Source organism: Diadema antillarum, unplaced genomic scaffold (assembly GCF_040938485.1).
Source record: "Diadema antillarum isolate AM-2024a unplaced genomic scaffold, OU_Dant_1.0 seq00001558_RagTag, whole genome shotgun sequence".
NCBI classification, from domain to species: Eukaryota; Metazoa; Echinodermata; class Echinoidea; order Diadematoida; family Diadematidae; genus Diadema; species Diadema antillarum.
This window is the reverse complement of record NW_027272284.1, coordinates 57,017-78,484: the sequence shown is the minus strand read 5'-3', so window position 1 is coordinate 78,484 and position 21,468 is coordinate 57,017. Positions and strand designations below refer to the sequence as shown.

Below are 21,468 nucleotides of genomic sequence, written 5' to 3'. Positions count from 1 at the left end.
GTAAAGCACATAGAATGCATAATTATACTATTAAAAGTTACCTGTGTTAGGTGCCATCACAAACCATGGACTAAATAGCCAACGTCCTTTGTGGGGCCGGTATTTGAATCCGATTTGCAATCTTGCTATCCGTGCAAACATTTTCTTATCACGTTCATTATCACGCAGACCTAACGTTTTATTAATTTCCTTCTTTTATTATCGTTTAATTTTTCATACTTTAGGTAAAAATCTGACTAAAAGGGTAGTAAGGGCCTATACCATTTGTGATGCCAGACCTAACTTACATCGGCCTGACTCAAACTTAGACAATGATTATGATTGCAAAGATATCATCCCAATATTACTATTTCACTCTCTCTCTCTCGGTCTTTGATTTCCCCCAAACAAGGCAGAGAATTTCTTACTTTCCGACGTTTTCGCTGTCAGCTCTCGTCTCGGGTAAGTTTTGTCCTCGAGTCTCTGGAAGGAAGAGTGTGAAGAAGCCGGCCAGGACGGCCACTGACCCAAAGATGACCAGCGGCATTGGTGTCCAGAACTTATCCAATGTGAGGATGAGTGGAGCCAACATGGTAGCTACTCGAGCAAACATAGAACACGTCCCCACTGCCACGGTCCTTATGGAGACATAAAACAAAGATAGGATGATCGGAGTATGACGAAACAGGAACAATTCTCTGTTTTAATGTATAGGAAACAATAGCTGGCGTTTGATCGGAAAACATCATTGCATGTCCATAACAATGTCATCATGATCGTTGATTCATATGAACGTTTCAAAAACAGGAAAACGTAAATACAACATCAGAGTAGATCCCTGCTAAAATAGGCTCTCGAAGTATAACATTCTGTCTGGTTACGGTAACACAGACACGTTGTAACAATGGTAACAGCAATAATAAGAACAAAGGAAAACGTCTGGGTGGATAATGCAAGTGCCATCAATTCTGTCATTCCATCCTATCCTTAGTCTACAAAAGTAGCACACTCCCTCCCTTCTTCCATTCTCCTCTTTTTCCTCACGAAGTTAAAGTCATTCCAAAGGTTACAAACACCATCCTCCTGTATACGACTGATTGAATTGGGCGATGTACTGTGATACACTCACCCATTATATATGTTTATAATAATTGATGAGTTTTACCTGATGTTTGTTGGATAAAGTTCAGCTGTGTAGAGGTACAGTACGGCAAGTGATCCAGAAATGCCGAATTTCCCGACCATAGCAACCGTTGTTAGCCACACGCCCGAGGCTAATGAAAGAAATAGTTCATGAGTATTCTTAAAACTGTGAAATAAGTTCAAAGATAACTCGAGTACACGGGGAATCAACAATTTGTTTTCGAAATGTCAGATGTCATCTATTTTCATTTTAACTCGGTAAGTGCACCAAACAAATATCTTCTTAATGCACTGTAATACGGATGCTGTTGTTCTAGTGGAGTTCGTCCTCTCAAGCAGTATTACAAATGTATTAGTCAGGAATGGCAACGTATTTTGGGCACATGTGGGATATCATTGGTGGACTAATTTTCCCTACAGTATCAGATCCTTGTCCAGCTGGTATTTTGATGGGTGGAGTTGGGCATATTTTGTAATTCCTTCTGTTTGTCATTGTCATCATCATTATCATCAACAGGAATGCGATCATCAATTGAAATGATGATGCTAGACTCCAGATATAGCCCATTACTAATTACAGCCGTAAAGTCCCTTACGAATTACAGCCGTGCACAAACAGGCAACGCCCCCGAGTAGGAGCAAGGCGCACAGCGATGGTTTCCGGCCGAAGTACTCCAGTGTGAAGATACTGAGGATGTAGGCAGGGATCTCTACGGCGCCAGAGATGGCAAAAGCCACGTAGTCATTGGATCCAAGGTTGGACGAGTTTAGAGACAGACCACTGTAGACCATTGTGTTCACCATCCTAGACAACCGTGGATAACAATTTTTATTTGATTTTTTATCTTATTTGATTTGATTTGATTTGATTTATTTGCTTCTGCGTTATCATACATTTTGGTCCTTTTTGTACTTTAGTTATGTAAGGATTTCGATACAAGCAAAAAAAAGCAAGCTCATCGAGAGAGAGAGAGAGAGAGAGCAAAAAAAAAAAAAAAAAAAATCTCCAAAAGGCTCAGGTCTGGTTCCCCAACTTGCCATTTTAAAGAAATCATTGATATTCATACTCTTTAATTTTCTTTATACCTATTCAACTGTCTTATGTTTAAAGTTATCGATTTCACGCAAAGTAATAATTCTTGCTGAAAAAGCCTGTTTATCTGTTGATTCCACAAAGGAATTATGGTACTTGTCAAATCTCTCAACTCTCAGCAGACTTCCTTCAACTCACTCATTTTCTGACGGGGGAAGATAGCAATACGAGTATTGAAAATATTAGATTCATAATGAACAAAGACTATCACTGTTTTCAGGTTACTTAAGTAGGGTCTCATTCACAGATACATCTATTGCGGGAGAGGGAGAGGGGGGGGGGGTTCACTCACCAGTTGAAGATCAAATTCAGGGTACGTAGACACATAGACCTGGTTCTAAAGAGATCTAAAGCTGTTGGCTTGTTCTCCTGTCGTATCGCTTCCTACAGGATAAAATGATGATAAGCAAGTTACATGCCAAGTTGTGCCTCAACGATAAACAGTTGGTGTTATCGAAGATGCGCAAATAAAGGAGTTGAGACACATTATTGATTACCATTTTGGCCTATCAGTCTTTAGGGTGTAACAGTTAGCTGCCCCACTGAAACACTATACTTCTATATTTTATGTAACGTTGCATTAGTATGTGTTGTTATTGTGTGTTTTTTGTATAGCGATTTCCTAATAAGACTTCAGCGCCATCTCTTTGGACGCAAAAGGTAAAATCTTTTCATAAGTGTTAAATCGACATCAACTAAATTGCATATTATGTGATGTATATGAGCACATTAATAAGAGCATGACCTGTTTGTCTGAACGTTCAGAATCAATTATTGTTACCATGGTGACAATAACCATTTATATCTGTGCCAGGCTACTATAACCTCACACTATGCCAAATCTTTTTGTGCAACGATAAAACAGCGCTCTTTCTGATATCAAATAGATAATTAGCATATAACATCTGGAGTTGTATTCACAAACCTGCTCCTTCTTGAACTCCTCCGTAAATATAGGATCCGGTGCTGCTACTTTGTTAACCTTGGCAATGCGAGCAATGATTTTCTCAGCCTTATCGTACCTTCCAACAGAAATGAGCCATCTTGCTGACTCTGGCATGAACCTGCAATGAGACCAAACAGCGATGATCATTAGACATCTACAAGTGACAGTGTCAAAAGAAATAGACATGATAGAGGAGAATGTTCTGAGAAGTCATAAGTTTGGGATCACCGATTGATGGGATGTTTTGTTCAAGGTGTCCAATAAATTGACAATTCATAAGTTATGAAGATTGCAGTGGTGAGATGGATGAGTATAGTTATGATAGTATCCATGGCAACTGAAATCGGCGTCTAACATAACTTCACATTTTACTTATTCATGCCAGACTCCTTATAGTTTCGTGTTTACATTATTGAATAACTACCTGTTGTGGACATATAAGTAACCTTGTTAAACTATGTTAAATATCAATACAAGGTATCGATACCATCTTCTGTGTTTCAGAAGTTACAGTGAGACGGGACATACACAGGGCAGACACGAAGTTAATTTCATTTCATCAAAATTATAAAATCAAAATATTACGACATTCATTACAGCCTGTCACATCAATGTGCGTGAGTGTATGCGTGTGTGTGTGTGTGTGTGTGGGTGTGGGTGTGTGTGTGTGGGTGGGTGTGTATGTGTGTATGTTGTTGTTGTTGTTTGGTTTTATTAATAAACTCTGCTGTCTACGATTACCAATGATTATCGATTCATGTTTCAATGCTCACCATAGGACCAAAAAGAAGATGGCGGTTGGTGCCGTCACTACTATTTGTAAGGTTCTCCATTCCCGCACAAAGAATGCAATGAGCGCCAGGAACATGTAGCCAAGGGAAAAGGGAATGCAAAATAAAATCCCTGCGACATTTCTCTTGGTAGGTCCCACGTACTCGGTACCTTCATCAAAATAAATAAAGAGGAAAAGAACATGCCTGTCAGAGTCAATCTTAACTAAATACAACAGCAGCTTGAAAGTGACAATGCAGGTTCGGTAAATATACACAGTAAGTGTCTCGCTTCCTCTAAACGAACACATCAAGTTATTTCTACTCGCATCGCTCTGTATCCACTGTTATAGCCATCTCGTTTTTCATCTCCTGAGGTAACGTGTTTTCCTCCAGAAATGCCAATATTCAGAGGGGGGGGGGGGGGTGCTGTAAGTTGATGAATGTTATGGCTCATGATACTGTAACCATGGTAACGATGTTTGGTATAATCACTTTGGAAGCATACAGGCCAACTCTGGTGTATGTAAAGTTTCTTCTTCTTCTTCTACTTAAAGCAAACAAAAATGAGAAGTTATTTCTTTCTTCCTGTAAGCTGAAGGGTATTCATTTTTCTGTCTTCCTTGTTACTTTTACTTCTTAATCTTAATTTCTCCTATCTAATCTTTCTCCATTACTTGTACATGATGCTAGCGCTTAGACGCTTAAATTATAAGCGCTTTATAAATGATATCTATTATTATTCTCATGATAGGATGCTTGGCTATTCCTTGAGATGCACAATTTGATAATGGATTTTGATGTCAAGCGTAATCACACTAAATACCACGTACCTCGAAGCACCTGAAGTCAATGGGAATCAAAGGCAAACAAACAAACAAATAGAATTAGTTACCAATGGTTACGTTGTATTTGTGCTTTCTGTAATACATTGCATTAATTCATTACAGATCAGAGTTTGTTTGTTAACATGTTCGTACGTATATTCCGGTGCATTGCATAGTTCGAGCCTGTGACGTCACGTACCGATGATAAAGAGGATGATGTACGTTGCTATGGATCCCATCCCTTGGAAGAATCGCACGACAGTGAAGACCCACCAGTTCGGGGAGAAAGCAAGGAGCATTCCAAACAAGAGTCTGAAGATGATACATATCAGAAGTGTCCACCATCGACCGATCCTAGGATTTAGAAACAATGCAGATTACTTTAATCACTGTCGCGTGATGTTGGGAATAGAATGCAGTATGAACGCAAACAAAGAGAAAAATGTAGAATCAACAAAATGAATAAACTAACAGAAAGATTATGCAAATGAGAAGAGACGGATATGGTAAACAGACAGACAGCTAGACTGAATGCTACGCTATAAGGTCAGACAGAGAGCTAGATGAAGAGATGACTTAGTGAGATGTAGAGACCAAGATAGTGAACTAGAGGGATATATATATATATATATATATATACATTGACATATATCATATATATATTATTCATGTCGACCCTGAAGAAGATGCGTGTATATGATTCAAAAATTTTGTTTGAATAAATAGTACTGTTGGACTAAAATACATCACTATCCTACTTCGTCATCTTTTCTGTACTGGTACCAACGCGGACTACAAACAGAATTATATATATATACACATATATACATACATATATATATATATATATATATATATATATTTGTTTATTATTACATATGTTTGTTTGTTTCTTACATTGAGAGAGAAGAGAGGGAGATAAGTAGTGTAAAGTATACATACATATCTGACAAGATGCCAAAGACAAGCGAGCCAACGAGATAGCCACCGTAGAAGACTGTCTGAGACACGTCCGAAAGATCATCCTTGCCGCACACTAAATTGAACTAGGGTCAAGTATAACATAAACTTTTATCACAAAACTATCAAAAATACACAGTAGGTAATACTTACACAAACAACATTTTAAATTATTCAGGGAGTTGCTGTAGATATAGCCGGAGAAGAAACCAGAATCTCTCCTTTGCACCCATTAAAGTTCCGTGCAGCTGAGAAGTTATGCGCTCTGTCCCAGTTAAGATTAGTGAGCACTTATGTTTTAGCATGCATGATATTCATTACTATAACTCACAAAAAACATAGTCAGCACGTCACTGTCCCATCCAATGCAACATTTTCGATAGCACATTATCATTCAATTCAAAGCAAACTCTGAACCTTCAAGTTCAATATTCTATAATTTATTCTCTGATTTTAAACCAACATGAACCAAATGGTGTGGAATTATACTTGAAAGGAAGAAACGAAATGAATTTCGACGTTGTCGTGACAAAAACAAAAACAAAAACAAAAAACACGTGGTTGTTATCGCATGTCAGTATAATTATCCATAGGTTCATTCCACCAGTGATATCAAACCATGAAAAGTCTAGGAAAATTCACTTAAGTACATAATTCAATTCAACGTATTAACGTATCGTAGATTACAAAATTTGAAGTTTAGAGCTACATATAAAAGATAAAAAACATAAATCCTCAATTTAGTGTTAAAAAAATTAAATCAACGAAAAGTAGAAACACATCAATTTCAAGAATAAACAATTCGTGAGAATGTGATCATGCTGTAATACCTCTCAACATTGTCAATTCTTAAGTGCTTGTGTGCTGGCGCCACATCCATTTCAATCTCTTGTATAAGTATTTGTTTGTGAGGACACGTGCACTCTGTACATTACTACCTGTAGGGATGATTATGAAGGAAAATTCTCACGCTTGTAATTGTAGTGGATTCGTACTGGCTGTCGTCGTAAACCCAACCCTGGTCACATGGAATGGTCTCCATGTTTCCATCGGTGTAGTTCGAAGGATCGATACCCGGCCAGAAGGGGACTCCTGTCACGTTATACTTGACACACTGTCGGTACTCAAGCTCACCACTGGTGGAGTAGTTAGCAGGAATACTTCCCTCCTTCTGGGCCATCTCACAGGCATCCTCCGACAGGTGGTAGTCTTCACATCCAACATCCCACTCAGGTGTCTGGGGTAGTTGAGGATGAGATCAAAGGGAGAGAGAGAACATGTGAGATGTTTACTTCCTCACCTGATTACCCGCTGAGATAGACCTGGGGACCGTTTCATGAAACTTTTTGTCGGTGATTTACACTGACAAATGTTAAAAGCTACTGAAATCCTTGCGTCTGATTGTCTGATAGCAAATTTATCGGTGAAAACCTCCGACGAACTCGTTGATGAAACGCCCCCCCCCCCCCTCCCCGTATCATTGTAGCAAGTAAAAAATGTAATCACTGATTAGTAATGATTAGTAATTTTAAGTATGGAGAGCTTCAAATTTGAAGAGAAAGTACGGAAAACTTCGCATCAGCAAATTATTTAGTGAACGATTGAAGAATACTCTAACAAAATTTGCCAGATCTAAGGTGATTGTGACCTGAATACAAACACAGAACGTGCATGGACAGTCCAAATGTTCGACAAATTCAATAATTTTTTTTCTTTTATTACGCATTTAGGATAAACGCAAGGGGGATAACAATAAAACATTCAGGCTGAGAAAAATAGAGAAAATCTTAATTTTCTCTTTTCAAAAGCGTTTAAAAGTATAGACAAAATGGTTTTATGTTTATTCAGTAAACGTTAAACCTTCATACGGTAAATACGGTATATAAATTACCCTACTTTGCGTGCGTGTTACTTCGGGATTTCTCCCTTGTCATGGTTCTAACAGCTGAATATTTGCAGATTTTTTTCCGGCGTCTTGCCAAATCTTCTTTCGGATTTTACTGAAGTCAAAAGAACACGGGATCTTAAATGATACATCGTGAAACGTTGAATGTGAGTCATGTTACTTGCATACCAAGAAGAGAGAGAGAAAAAAAAGTAAAAATCTCACAGTATTCAAAGAAACTGAAGTGACATACACCAAAACGGCAAGATGATTTTGTGACCAAAAAAAAAAGCTTGTGTCTTCCACATTCTACCTCACAAGAATGTAATCCAAAAGCACACAAATGTGATGTTTCACTTCGACAAGTACTTTATAAGCAGAAGTGTAATACCTTTGAAAACATATGAAACGAATGTTTCATCCAGGAATAAGATATTGTCAAATCAAAAATGAGAAAATCGAAATCAACCTGGATTGTGTACAAATATTAATGCAAGTATACAAAACGAATATAATCATGGGCAGTTCATAAGTTTTCAGGCCATTGCCCTGCGGTAATCATGATTATGGACGTTGTCATTGCTGTTATGTAATCTGTCATTTAATTCGATTCCATCTCATCCTGATCTGAGTCGAAATCAAGTCCACCACCCTCCGAGTTCGAAGTCCGAGGCTTGTTCGAAACAAAAACACAAACAAAAACACACACAAACCCCATAATACGAATACAGTGCACTCCCGTTATAACGGACATGATTATAGCGAAATTCTAGTTACAACGAAGTAAGAATTCAGGTCTCAAAATTATCATCTATATTTTCTTGATGTAATTTTTATGCTGCTCGGCTGTAACGAAATTTCGATATATGGAGAGAAAATCGCTGATCCCGAGGACTTCTTTTTAACGGTAGAGCACTGTATCGAAGCCAATACACTCCACCACTTCGTGACCAGTCGTGCCAATAGGAAAGGTTTTGACGGCAAAGATTTGATAAGGTCGGACAAAGAGTTACTGACAAAGCTTTTCGAGGTGTAACCTCTACGACCAATTAATGCTACTTACGTGACCAAAGTTAACTCTTTAAAGAGTTTATTACATACGTTTATAGTTAAGCTTATTTCATTTATGATCGCTTTGACTGATTTGTAGTAAAAAATATAACGCTCCATTTATGGTTTAAAGTTATTGAATTTATCGTTAAAACTTAATTGATTTGAGCAGCTTTTATGGTTCATAAAGGGGGAGGAGGTTACACTGCTTAGTGAATAGAAAAGAAATGATGTGACACTTTATTATTCTAGTGTTATTATGACCTCATAAATGTCAGCAAACATATCATGGGGGGGGGGGTCTCTAGTGCGGGGAGGGGAGGGGGACAACTGTGTTATCCGTGCATGCCCTTTGCCCCTTAATCATCGATATAATACCACTTTTTATACAAAGTGTTTAATTTTCATAATTTAAGAGAGCGTGTCAATACATTCATAACAGAATTCGCTATGGGCGGTGCGGGATTGCTGTGCGCTTCGAGATTGGCTGGTTAAATTCGTACTGTTTACATTCATTTTTTGATAATCTAATGCAAATGCGTGATATTGTGAAGTATTCACCAAGCTGTCAAAGATGTCTCTGAATATAGCGGGGAACAACATCATTGTGATTATACTTTATTGTCATTCAAGCGATATTCAAGGACAGAGATACAAAGTTTGCTCAGCTCGTATAACTGTTTTTTTTTATATACTCCCTTGTATTGCGTTCGTTTTTTTTGTATGGGACAACCTGGAAATAAATACTACTTGATACTAACATGACTAATCATTGGAATCTGTAAGTCTGAAGTCCATTAACCCTAACTAGGCCGGGGGGGGGGGGGGACCTCCGAGCCCCCCCCCCCCTCGACGTTCCGCGCGATGTATCGCAATCGCAAAAAGCTATCGCCGCGACGTTTCATGACTTTTTTTTTTTCGAGTCTCCCGCATCTTTTGACACCAAATTTGCGACGCCCGGGCGCGTGGATCCGAAGTTACGCATAAATATGTACATGCATGTCAGACCAAAAATTGCTCAAAAACGTTAATTTGTGTACAATTTCAATGCAAACTGTGCTTACAGGCAAATTTCATAAAAGCATGATTATTTTGGTGTTTTATTTATTAAAATCAATGAATAACATATTTTCTTGTTCGGAGCGATGTCGCGGACAAATTTCATCAAAAAAACAATAAAAACATAAAGTCGAAAAAACAAAGAAATACATAAGAAATTCAAAAAACAATAAAGTAAATAAGAATTTTTTCTGATATCACAATTTCTTTTATTACATTTGCTAAGGACACTTAAAAGAATATTTACACAAAAATTGTGCCTGTTTTGAGCTTTATTTTGCGATTTATACCAAATAGTCTGATTTTATGCATCATCACGCATAAATTAGCATAATTTAGCATAAATGATGATTTTTTTGAAAAATTGATTTCATGGTATTTTAGATTACATCATAGGCAATGTGTGTGCCAATTTTCGTCGCGATCGCGCGGTCGACGGCCGAGATATGGAGGGGGGGGGGGGGCCTGGGAGGCCCCCCGGCCCCCCCCCCCCCCCCCCCCCCGGGCTCTATCAACTACCTAAATAGCCCGGCCTAGTTAGGGTTAAAGCATCACTGTTCCATTACCCTGTACTCCTGTTGAAGATTTTTAGTAAGGTCCTTTTTATCTGCAGTGTTTGATACCTATATCTCTCCTTAAAACAGACTCATGGAATCGCGTCTAAATCCCAACAAAATCACAGTTAGAGACAAAGTGTGACATCGCTAAACACACCATGCGCTTGAGTAAACATGCCTCCCTAATATCAATGAACTCCGTGTTCACATTGACTGTAATCTGCGAGTAATATAAAACTGATAAAAAGTTATGTCTCATAATAAACCTTTCTTTCTCTTCTCTTTTTGTGGAGGATGGGGGGGGGGATGAAGCCGAAAAGGGCAGTTGTAACGTGATGTCCATGAACATGAAGTGTTATTTTATTTCAAGGGTACTCTCTGAAAAAAAAAATCGAGTAAAAATACTCACTCTTCAAGGAGTGAATACAAAAAAGAGTGAATTTAGAGTGAAATAGGAGTAAATTATGAGTGAAAAATGTTCATTTTCATTCATTTTGGAGTGACCTCATGGCAGGGATCACTCAAAGATTTTAGAGTGATCCCTGAGTTCACTGTAAAACGGGTGAAAATGAACATTTTTCACTCAAAATACACTCCAATTTCACTCCAAATTCACTCTTTTTGTATTCACTCCTTCAAGAGTGAATATTTTCACTCGATTTTTTTAGAAAGTATCCATAGCTATATACTGCATGTCATTTATCTTTGCACTAATGACAAATGAATTTGGTGACAGTCTTAGGGGTGTTGCAGGAAAGTCGAGTTGCGATTATTTCCAACTTTCTTGCAATACCCCCTTAGACATGAGATCATATAAATCAGTTTTAGATACAAAGTGTATTATATGAGCCATGATTTTCCTTTTTACTCCGGCCTTTATTCTCCTCTCTCATCCCCGACAAAGCAGTGTCCGAGCAAGAAAATTATAACATTTTGAATTCTTATCTCACACACAAGTATTCTAATCGTCATTCATTGGAAATCTTTGATTCATTCTGAAGTCAAACTGTGACACCCAATGTTGGCATACTTATGCAAGTATTTAGTACACGACTGTTAAGCACACGTCGTAAAACACGATCATAAACTATTATTCTATCGTTGCCAAGTTCTGTTTTTTTTCCCTTGTGGGAGGAGTTTATTCTGTGCTTCCTCGTACCAGTCTCTACTTTATCAGTCAACAACCCCCATCAGAAAGTTTGTCTTTCAAATGTTATCATTTCGTCATACAAAACCGTCATAATTTCAAATAGTTTCAGATCTATGGCATTTTGTGTCAGTCAGAGATATATCGGTGGGATCCAAGAGTGTGTTAATTGTCTCAAGCTGTCATTCAAGCAACGTACATGTTACAAATGAGCAAGACCTTCTTATATGGGTAAAATGTTTCCATGCGGCAATTGTATTATCCGCATATTGTCATTATTTTGTTGTCGCAAAGTTGGCGATTAAAAATTTCGCCGTATATTTGATAAAGAGTTAAAAGTATTCCCCCTACACATCATTTCAGCTAATGTTCAGGAATAAATATCAAATTTTGGCCCCATATTCATCTTTCTAGACATTGCTAGACGCGTGGCGTAGAAAGTACACTTAATGTTTTGTAGTTTGGATTTGTACACCTTTGCGATCACACCGCCTTTGACAACGTGTTTGATGGTCGAATTGCTGACGCATGCGCTTACATTTGTGGTTTTCCAAGTAACATTTTAACTGAATATATTTTCATATTTTTATTTTTTCATTTCATAGCGTTGTTAAATGGGATACAATTTTGACGAAACTGGGCTTTAAAAAAAAATCTTCGATATAGGCATGAGTAGAGTTATATATAATGTATAAGGATAAGTTTTTCGGTCCATTTCGTATGATTGTAAAGGCTGCAATGCGAATTTTCTATACGACAAGGAAAATGATAAAGCACACATGAGGGCAATAGTGCTTTTAGCAAAAACAACTGATTTCAACTCATTACACGATAACAATAAGAAAACGTCAAACAACTGATTTGATTGCTTTAGATTGATCAGAAACAAATTTGAATGTTGAGATTGTGGAATCGCGTAGTACCGTCTCTCGCTATAATAGCCCCTTCGTGAAGCCGGAGTAGACCTAAATTTCTCATTTTAATTGAATGGCAAAATTTCATATTCAATTATCAAAATCATGTACATGGTTTAGGCAAATGATTATCACTCAACTTAACAAAGACAAAGTTCAGTCATTTTCATAATAAGATATAGATATCAGCGATCTCACAATGTCAGTGTATTGTATATGAAATTCCCTCGTGGAAATATCGCCGTTCTTAATTTATTACGTAATGATCACAATAACCGACTATGACCTGTAAGTGCTTTTACAGATACCTCGGTGAAAAAATACCTTATAATGTTTTACTGAACAGTAATCCAGGAGATCTAACTTTATGTAAACCTCTAGCGAAAGTAGACAAACCTCTACCTTCCTTTCTCCTTTCTCCTTTCTTCCATCCTATTTCTATGCAAGTCATCCCTCCCTCCTATTTCCCTATAATTTCCTCCGCCAAGGGAGGAGGTTATGTTTTCATTACCGTTGGTTAGTTAGTTAGTTAGTTAGTTTGTCCGTGTGCAAAATATAACTCAAAAAGTTGTGCACAGATTTGGATGAAACTTGCCTGGAAGGTTGAGAATGACACAAGGAACAGATTTTTAAATTTTGGTAGTGATCCGGAAATATTTATGGATTTTTTGAAGGATTTTCGATATTTTGGCAGGTATTAGGGTCGATGAACTTGGGAGTTCAACCTGTGCATTTTTGAGGTTTTCATTCGCGTTCCAAAGGGTGTGCTTTATAGTTTCTGCTGGGGCGAGGCCGTGCTGCGCAGCTGAGGGTTTATGACATAAGAAAGGCTTCTATATTGGACAATCGATTTTTCCAGCATGCTCAATACTTGTACATAATTATGGGTGGAAATCACTGATATCTATGGAAGAGCAAGATCCTCATTGGAAAGTAGAGCTGCATGGCGGAGGTCTGTTAGAGTGCTTTTTCTAGTTATGTTATGTTTTATTACGAGGGATGCATGCAAATCAAGCAACGCTTAAGATGTACCCCTTCTGCGTTGTTCATTGCATCGCTAATATGTTTTGCCGTATATACATTGTATATAAAGGCAATGAAGAAACTGTGTTACTGTAATTATTGTAAAGGCAATGAAGAAACGTTGTTAACAAGTAATGTTTATGTATATGTACATTTATGGCACCAACAATGTATATACACAAACATGTGTGTGTATCTGCATGTGCAATGATAATGCAGGAACCAATAAATTAAATCAAATCAAATCAAATTGACATGAATACAAATTACACAAATCGAAAGTATATTCGCAAGACAAAACTGCTGTGTAGACATGATAGCAACCTGAATGAGTGTAATATCAATTTGATTTGAACCGCAAAACCCTACAGCACTTTATAGCGGTTCCTGCAGTTTTTTTTTTTTTTTTTTTGGTGGTAGTACTGAGTAGATATCAGTTTACAACATACAAATGAATATTTTTTTTTCTTCTATTTTTCTTCAGATTACTTGGACACGCCCTCAAAAAAAACCTTCCGAACCAGGATTCTGGTTGTGACCTCATCTGTCAATCATTGCTATCAAAAGTACTAATATGATTAACAAAAGACATTGGAATGCACCCTCCCCCTGACCGAGCATAACTTGCATGTTCCCTCGCCATGTCTTTTGTTACAGTGATAGTCACATGAATATCACAGAAACATGCAAGTTATGCTGAGTCAAGGGGAAGATGCATTTTAATGTCTTTTGTTAGACATATCAGTGCTTTAGCAATGATTGACATAATCATTATGAGGTCACAACCAGAGCCTGGGTTTGGAGGGTTTTTTGTGGGCGTATCCAAGTAATCTGAAGAAAAATAGAAGATAAATTATTTAAAAATGTATAGAATGTTTCTAGATAATCGTTACACCGCAAAAGTGATGTTGAGGGAATCGTGAATTAACACAAATTAACGTGTATTTGTATGTCATAAAACCTTTGAACATAGAGCCATAAACAATTTGTATGCTAGAGAAGAAAAACGGACCATACCGCACACCAGTGGTCAACAGGTGCGCTCTGGAAGACGAGGATGTAGTCCTCCCAAGGTGTAAAGAACATAAGGAAACACACGAGGGCGTACACCAATCGCTGGTAGCGTCCAAACTCCCCCAAGATCTTGAGTAAGTCCTCGAACTGCATGGTGCATCTCAGTCTTTGCCTTTACGGTAATTACTGCAACATTTCATCTCTCAGTCTGCCATTTCAATAGACGCACTGATAGTGATGGAGCAGCATGAATGCAGAGTTGAGGCATGAGAGAGATTCTGTTGACCCGCTTCTCTACCAGTCAATGCCCGTCAAACTTCAAATCCAAATTTGCATTTTACAATGCATACATGTAAACTCCCCCAAGTACTTGTTGGGGCAAACATGACATAATGTGTATACTACCATGTCATAACCCTAAACAAATTTTGATATTCCTATGCGATGTCTTCAGGGGTACTTCAGTAATTACCAGTCAGTCGTAGTCCAGCAAGTTGGTCTGTAATGTGTGAGAACTAAGCATAGGTAAGCTCCTTATGTAATGTTACTAAGTAAACCCACAGGTCCTAGAAGGACAAACTACAGTTGTCGATCTTCTGTATGTGACATTGCTCACCTACCCCCAAATCTAATGCAAGGTTTATGGTTTGTAATCATAATCGGGTGCATGCTCTCCTCGAAGTTCAAAGTTCACTCGAATTAGAGTGTCTAAATCCCGCCATGCTATAACTGAGTATAAGCCGGATCAGGAGTACAGTCAGAAGGACAGAAAGTCAGAATAACAGAAGCGTTCAAAAGTTCAAAATCAGAACTAACATAATAATAAAAGAAAGAAAGATATTATTCAGAGGGGTGAAGGTTCAGGTGCGAGTTTCTTCACTTTGTCTCCCTCTGCAAATTTAATTTGTAGAGGGAGACAAAGTGAAGAAACTCGCACCTAACCTATAATATTATGGAATTCTATAGCTTGTCGCGTTTTTCAGAGCGTGATAATTTTGGTTGCAAGCATCGTGGTATAGAATCATCGGTTATTGCAACAACAACAAAAAGAAGAAAAGAAACAATCCAAACAAACAAACAAAAAACGACGACGACGACGACAACAACAACAACAACAAATGGTGTGAATTACATAGGTCTTCTTTTTATTTTCCCTTTCTTTTTTTCTTGTGAGACTATTATCTCATCTGCTGTCGATATGAGAGTGGTTGAATTCTAATTACTACTATCACATTTCTGTACTATAAGTTATCATAATATTATGATATCCTTATGATTTCATGAAGTCTGTGATATTTGTTTGAGGTTACTCTCCTATTCAAAACGAACTTGAATATTCTATGAAAATGGAAAACTTTGAAAAGACCAGTTTGTTACTAATCCATAATCAATAGCTAAACCATCGTCAATCACCCTTTGGTTCTCATCATCTGTAACTGTCTACTTCACTGTAAACACGGAGTGCTGGAGCGTTGTTTGATATGGTTCGAAGTGTACTATATAATAGACTGATAATTTGGGACTAAATCACCTAGAGATAGCAGGAGAGTTCTAATCATAGTGTAAAGTACGGATAATTAGCAATGAGCTCTGATTAGACTATCAATCGAAGGTCCGGCAGAGATCGGGAGTGCAGTCCAGTTACCTCCCCCTCCACGATTGCGTGGCTCTTAGAAAACAAAAACAAGAACAACAAACAACGTTTTCCCATACTGACCCTTGACCTAACCAACCAAACTAAAAAGAAAACATCAACAACAACAACAACAACATTAATTGCGCGACTGTGTGCTAAATGCAGACAAATGACAATGACAACTGTGTGATCTATACACGTTATGTTCGCTGATTATGTTCTAGTTGTTTGGAGATAATAATGCATGAAGTTATGGGGGAGTTTATTGTCATTTTTAATCTAGGAAGGACAGCAGAAAATCTCCAGAGGCCAAGTAATGCAGATGTAGATAAACTGGTTGCTAATCATGCTAATAACCGGTATTATCAGAGAAAGAATCTTTGAACACAAAGATACACCATTGGTCAACAACCAAAACACTCCTCCCCCTTTAAAGTCACAGGTGAAACATCTTAGTAGACTTAAATCAACAGAATTCATATAAAGCAGGAGTTACAGACAGGCATTTGTTTACCATAATGAATCGATAAGAAATTGAATCGTTAATGTGATTATTACATTAATCACACAATAAGAGTAGTGGAATTCATCGTTAGATATAATTATATATCATGGTTATAAATTCAGGAGAGCTAGAACGCGTTTTTTTTTAAAATAGATATAGAAACATTAATTACATACTACTAACACAAAACAACACAACAACAAAACAGATCCGTAAAGAGTTTGGTTTAAAACGGGTTACACCCTCACAGAGATTCTGCAAATTTGATGGCCCAAATGGGGACCGTGTTAAACAATTTGTGTGTGTGTGTGTGTGTGTGTGTGTGTGTGTGTGTGTGTCGCGACAAGACTTCACTCGCGTCTTAAATTACAACACATTTAATGTGCACATTATGATCATAGAATAGATTTCTGCTTGAAACGTTTCGTGAAGATTTCGTATTGTACTTAATAAAACTATTCTTTGTTGTGTTTTAACTCGTATAAAAGATCCCTGCAGCAAAAGATTGTAATGATTTTACTCGTGTAGTATATATGCAGTATTTGAAAAACTGACATATACTTTCATCACAAGAATAATTTGACATAACCCTTCTAACTCTTCAAACTAATGGTTGAATGTCGTTTACCTTTTTTCCAAATTTCCAATTTTCCCCTTCCAATTACTACCCAATCATTATGCCCAATTGTAGCGGCCAAAACATTTCTTACATTTAACAAAGACATAATCAAAATGTATGAAGCAGATTAAAGTGATAGGTATAGGAACACACATTTAAGCTTATCTCTGACAAAGTTTCATAGAAACCAAGGAGTAAAAACAAATCTTATTTCTTTGGTTTTGAAAATTAATCACTGTCAGTAATGCATCTATCAAGTTTTATGCTTAAGGAAAAAAAGAACGAAATACCAAAAAAAAAAACAATTAAAAAAACAAAACAACTGATTAATCTCGTTAGATTTTACCATGCTGGTCGTATAACAAACTATTGCTGATGCGATGTTATGTCTCCTGGTGCCTTACAATGGTCTGCAAACATGATATGAATTTTGATTTGTCCAATAGTTTTTTTATCAATATCTACAATAATTCTGTGTGTATGTATAGTGTGTGTGAGGGCGCGCTTATATATTCCTTGTGGGGTTTTTTATGCTTGCCTCTGACCAAGTATAAGGTGACTAGTACATTCTATAAACAGTTTAGTTGGAAAGTCCTTCTGGCTCACAACATAATTGAATGATGACAGGATGATATACTTAACTATACGGGCACTAACCATTCCATAGGACCATTTACACTTGTGTGTCACGTTTATTTCCTGTCCATTGGTTCGTGTGCGAAATTTGTGCTTATGTGGCTCATAGGCATAAAAAGGGTTAATGTCTCTATAGCTATTTGAATAAGGGGGAGGGGAAGGTTGTTGAAAGTATTTCTTTCTTTTCTTCACATTGTTCTCGACTTTGTCGTCACCAAAAGAGTTCCAATCTAGATTGAGCGGCATAATACAATGTCAAACAAAACTTTACAAATTCATTGTAAGGACTGTCATATATCATCCTTAAACTTTTACTGAGTGTGTCCAAATCATTGTGCAATCTCTAAATCAATAACGTTTTTGAAAAAAAATCCTTTAAGGTGACATTAAATAAAATCATTTAATGAAAGTTAGAAAAGACAACACGCAGAGAGCTCCCAGCATTATCAAAGCTTAAATGGAGACATTCACATAGTTCCGTGAGAACTAAACACTCTTGAATGTGTATTTCATGAATCGCTGAATTGCCTTCAGAAGAGGTTATCTGATAAAGACATCATGTTTTTTTACTTACGGCACACCAGTGGTCGACATCCGCACTTATAAACACCTGGATCATCGACATCCATGAGTTGGTGAAAACGATGATACAAACCAAGGTATATACTCGCCGTTGATAACGTCCAAAGTTTCCAAGAGTCGAAAGAATATCATCAAATTTCATCTTGTTAGGTAATATAAAACCGTCTCCCAGGTGAAATATTAACTGAATGTGTCTCGTTCGTAAACAGTAAATACCTCCGCTTAGCTCTTGGAGCACTCCAATGCCTGATTATACTCCAAGAAAGATAGATTTAAAGAAAATATACGCCTATACCTTGTAAGAATAAGTCATTGTCACAATGATCGGAGTCTTTGATATTTGTACTGTTGTTTTCCAGACCGATGCCCAGCATTGTACAACGTAATGGTCACTGAATTTTGGTGGATTGAGAATAGCCTGCGGTCAAGCCAGTGGGTGTTATTTCCAATAATTTCGTGTGGGAAGAGCACCCATGTGCTTTCAGCCAACATTTCGTTGTCCGATTATTTTGAATATAGGGTCGATATGAGACATTAGAGCATTCAAAAATATATTCTGATTAAATAGTGGCAATTAAGAAAACAGTTTTCATCTGGATTAATTTCATTAAAATGGTGTTATTGTCAAACCAATGCATAAGGTATTTTCACTTCAGTTTAGCACCTGCACTTCATTGCACTTTGGGGAGATGAAAATGACTGTAGCCATCTAGATGATTTTAAAGAATAATCTTCTAGAAAATGATACAAAATTATACAGTCTCATCCAATTTCCGTGAATATTTTGTATTTTTGGATGTGGTACTTTGACTGTTTCTGTAATAATACTAATGTCCCATGTCTCATAAATTTAGTATATAGATACATGGAACAATATACCTCCTGTAAGTATATAGTGTTCTAACGTGAATGATAAAATCAGTTCAAATGAGTTAAACCTAAATTAGTAAGATACATGTATATAATGTTTGCACTGACGTTCCTTTTTGTATCAACAGCGTATAGGTTTGAAATGTAGAAAGTCGCCTTTTTGGTATCATAATCCCATTTATTTATATATTTTATGTATCTATCTATTCATTCATTCATCTGTCTATACCTATCTATCAAACTATCTATCTATCCATCTAACTTATCCATTCATTGATTCATTCATTACATAGGGTCTATTGAATATTTATTCAGGGGAGCTTGATCAGAGATTCTACAAATACCGAAGTGATCCTAACAGTCGAACTCGGTCTCGGTATGTGCATTATCGCAACGTTCTTACATCATCCATACGTTTAGCCAAACGAATGCATTTTTCAAAGCAATTTATCGAGCATAAAAATGACACCAAGAGTACGTGGAAGGTGATAAATAAAGCGCTGAACACTAAAAATAACATTGAACCACCTAGGCATATTATTAATAATGATAAGTACATTGAAGATGAAGCTGATGTGGCAGAAGTATTCAATGAATACGTTGTAAGCATAGGACCTAATCTTGCCAGCAGTATTCCGCATTCAAACACTGATTTTTATTACTTTCTAAAAGACCAGAATCAGCAGTCTCTTTTTTTTAACCTGTCATTGAAGAAGAAATCAAAGATATCGTGCAAAACTTGAACACTAAGAAAAGCTCTGGATGTGATGGAATCACCAATTTTCTCCTTAAAAACATCAGTAATGAAATAGTTATACCATTAACACACATTTTTAATTTATCGTTATCTACTGGCATAGTTCCACAAAAAATGAAAATAGCTAAAGTAGTACCAATTTTTAAAAAAGGACAAAAAGAATCTGTGACAAATTATCGCCCTATATCTTTGTTAACTTCATTTTCAAAACTTCTTGAAAGGTTGGTATATACGCGCACACACAAATTTCTCGAAAAGTGTGAAGTTTTTTGTAACTCCCAGTTTGGTTTTAGGAAAAACCACAGTACGACCCATGCCTTACTCACTTTTATCCATAAAGTTGCTCATGCTATAGATGATGTCTCCCACACTATTGGAGTTTTTCTTGATTTTTCGAAGGCCTTCGACACAATCGACCACGATATTTTGATTTACAAGCTACGACATTATGGTATACGTGGGAAGGCTTTGGACTGGTTTCGAGATTATTTATCAAACAGAAAACAATTTGTGAGTATAAATGGCCGTGATTCTCAGTTAAAGTTAATTTCATGTGGTGTTCCACAGGGCTCCTTACTAGGCCCACTATTGTTCATTTTGTACATTAACGATCTTCCTAGTTCCTCGCCAATTCTTTCCTTTATATGTTTTGCTGACGACTCCAATCTGTTTTTTACACACAGAGATCCTTATACTCTTGTTAACACAGTGAATAAAGAACTTAAATCTGTGCAATCTTGGATATACGCCAACAAATTGTCACTTAATAGTGATAAAACTCATTGTATGCTTTTTAGCAATAGTCTTAAAACCCTTCCTTTTCATATTAAGTTTAATGAAACTGAATTAAATCAAGTCAGTAGTATAAAATTTTTAGGGCTTTTTATTGATAGTGATTTATCTTGGAAATCCCACGTTAGTTATTTAAGTAATATTCTTTCTAAAAATACGGGTGTTCTTAATAAACTTAAGAGTGTTTTTCCAAGTCAAATTCTGCTTAATCTTTATTCTACTTTGATTACTCCGTACCTTAATTATGGTATTCTTGTGTGGGGGAATGCAACTAGAAATCTTCTTGATATACTGTTCCGCATTCAAAAACGTGCCATCAGAAATATCAACCATGTCGGATATTTGTCCCACACGAATGATTTATTTTTGAAAAATAAAATACTGAAAATATCAGATCTGTTCAGTTACAACGTCGGCATATTTATGTACAAATTTTCTGCCAACGAGTTACCGGATGTTTTTACTAGCATGTTCAGAAAAAACTATTTGATTCATAATTATCCTACCCGCCAAAGTGACGCATTTCACCTTCCACGTACTCGAACAATTTTCGCTAAAAAAACGATAATGTATACGGGCCATAGATACTGGAATGACCTCTCCCCCGAAATAACAAGCTGCTCGTCTTTATATTCCTTTAAACGAAATTAAAAGAGTTTTTATTGAGTGCATATTTTACAGACACTGAACAGTCGTAATGTCTT

General features: G+C 36.9%; 1 protein-coding gene across 1 annotated transcript; it reads right to left on the bottom strand.

The window, feature by feature from the left end:
* Positions 1–403: 403 nt before the first annotated feature.
* Positions 404–18,487, bottom strand: LOC139710734 (organic cation transporter protein-like). The gene is made up of 10 exons (XM_071622651.1): positions 18,338–18,487; positions 6,689–6,955; positions 5,701–5,804; positions 4,958–5,112; positions 3,935–4,103; positions 3,141–3,279; positions 2,508–2,599; positions 1,719–1,927; positions 1,145–1,253; positions 404–617 (listed from the first exon to the last, which is right to left on the bottom strand). Exons 1-10 carry the CDS (start codon positions 18,485–18,487, stop codon positions 404–406), a joined length of 1,608 nt encoding a protein of 535 aa, XP_071478752.1.
* Between the last annotated feature and the right edge of the window lie 2,981 nt (positions 18,488–21,468).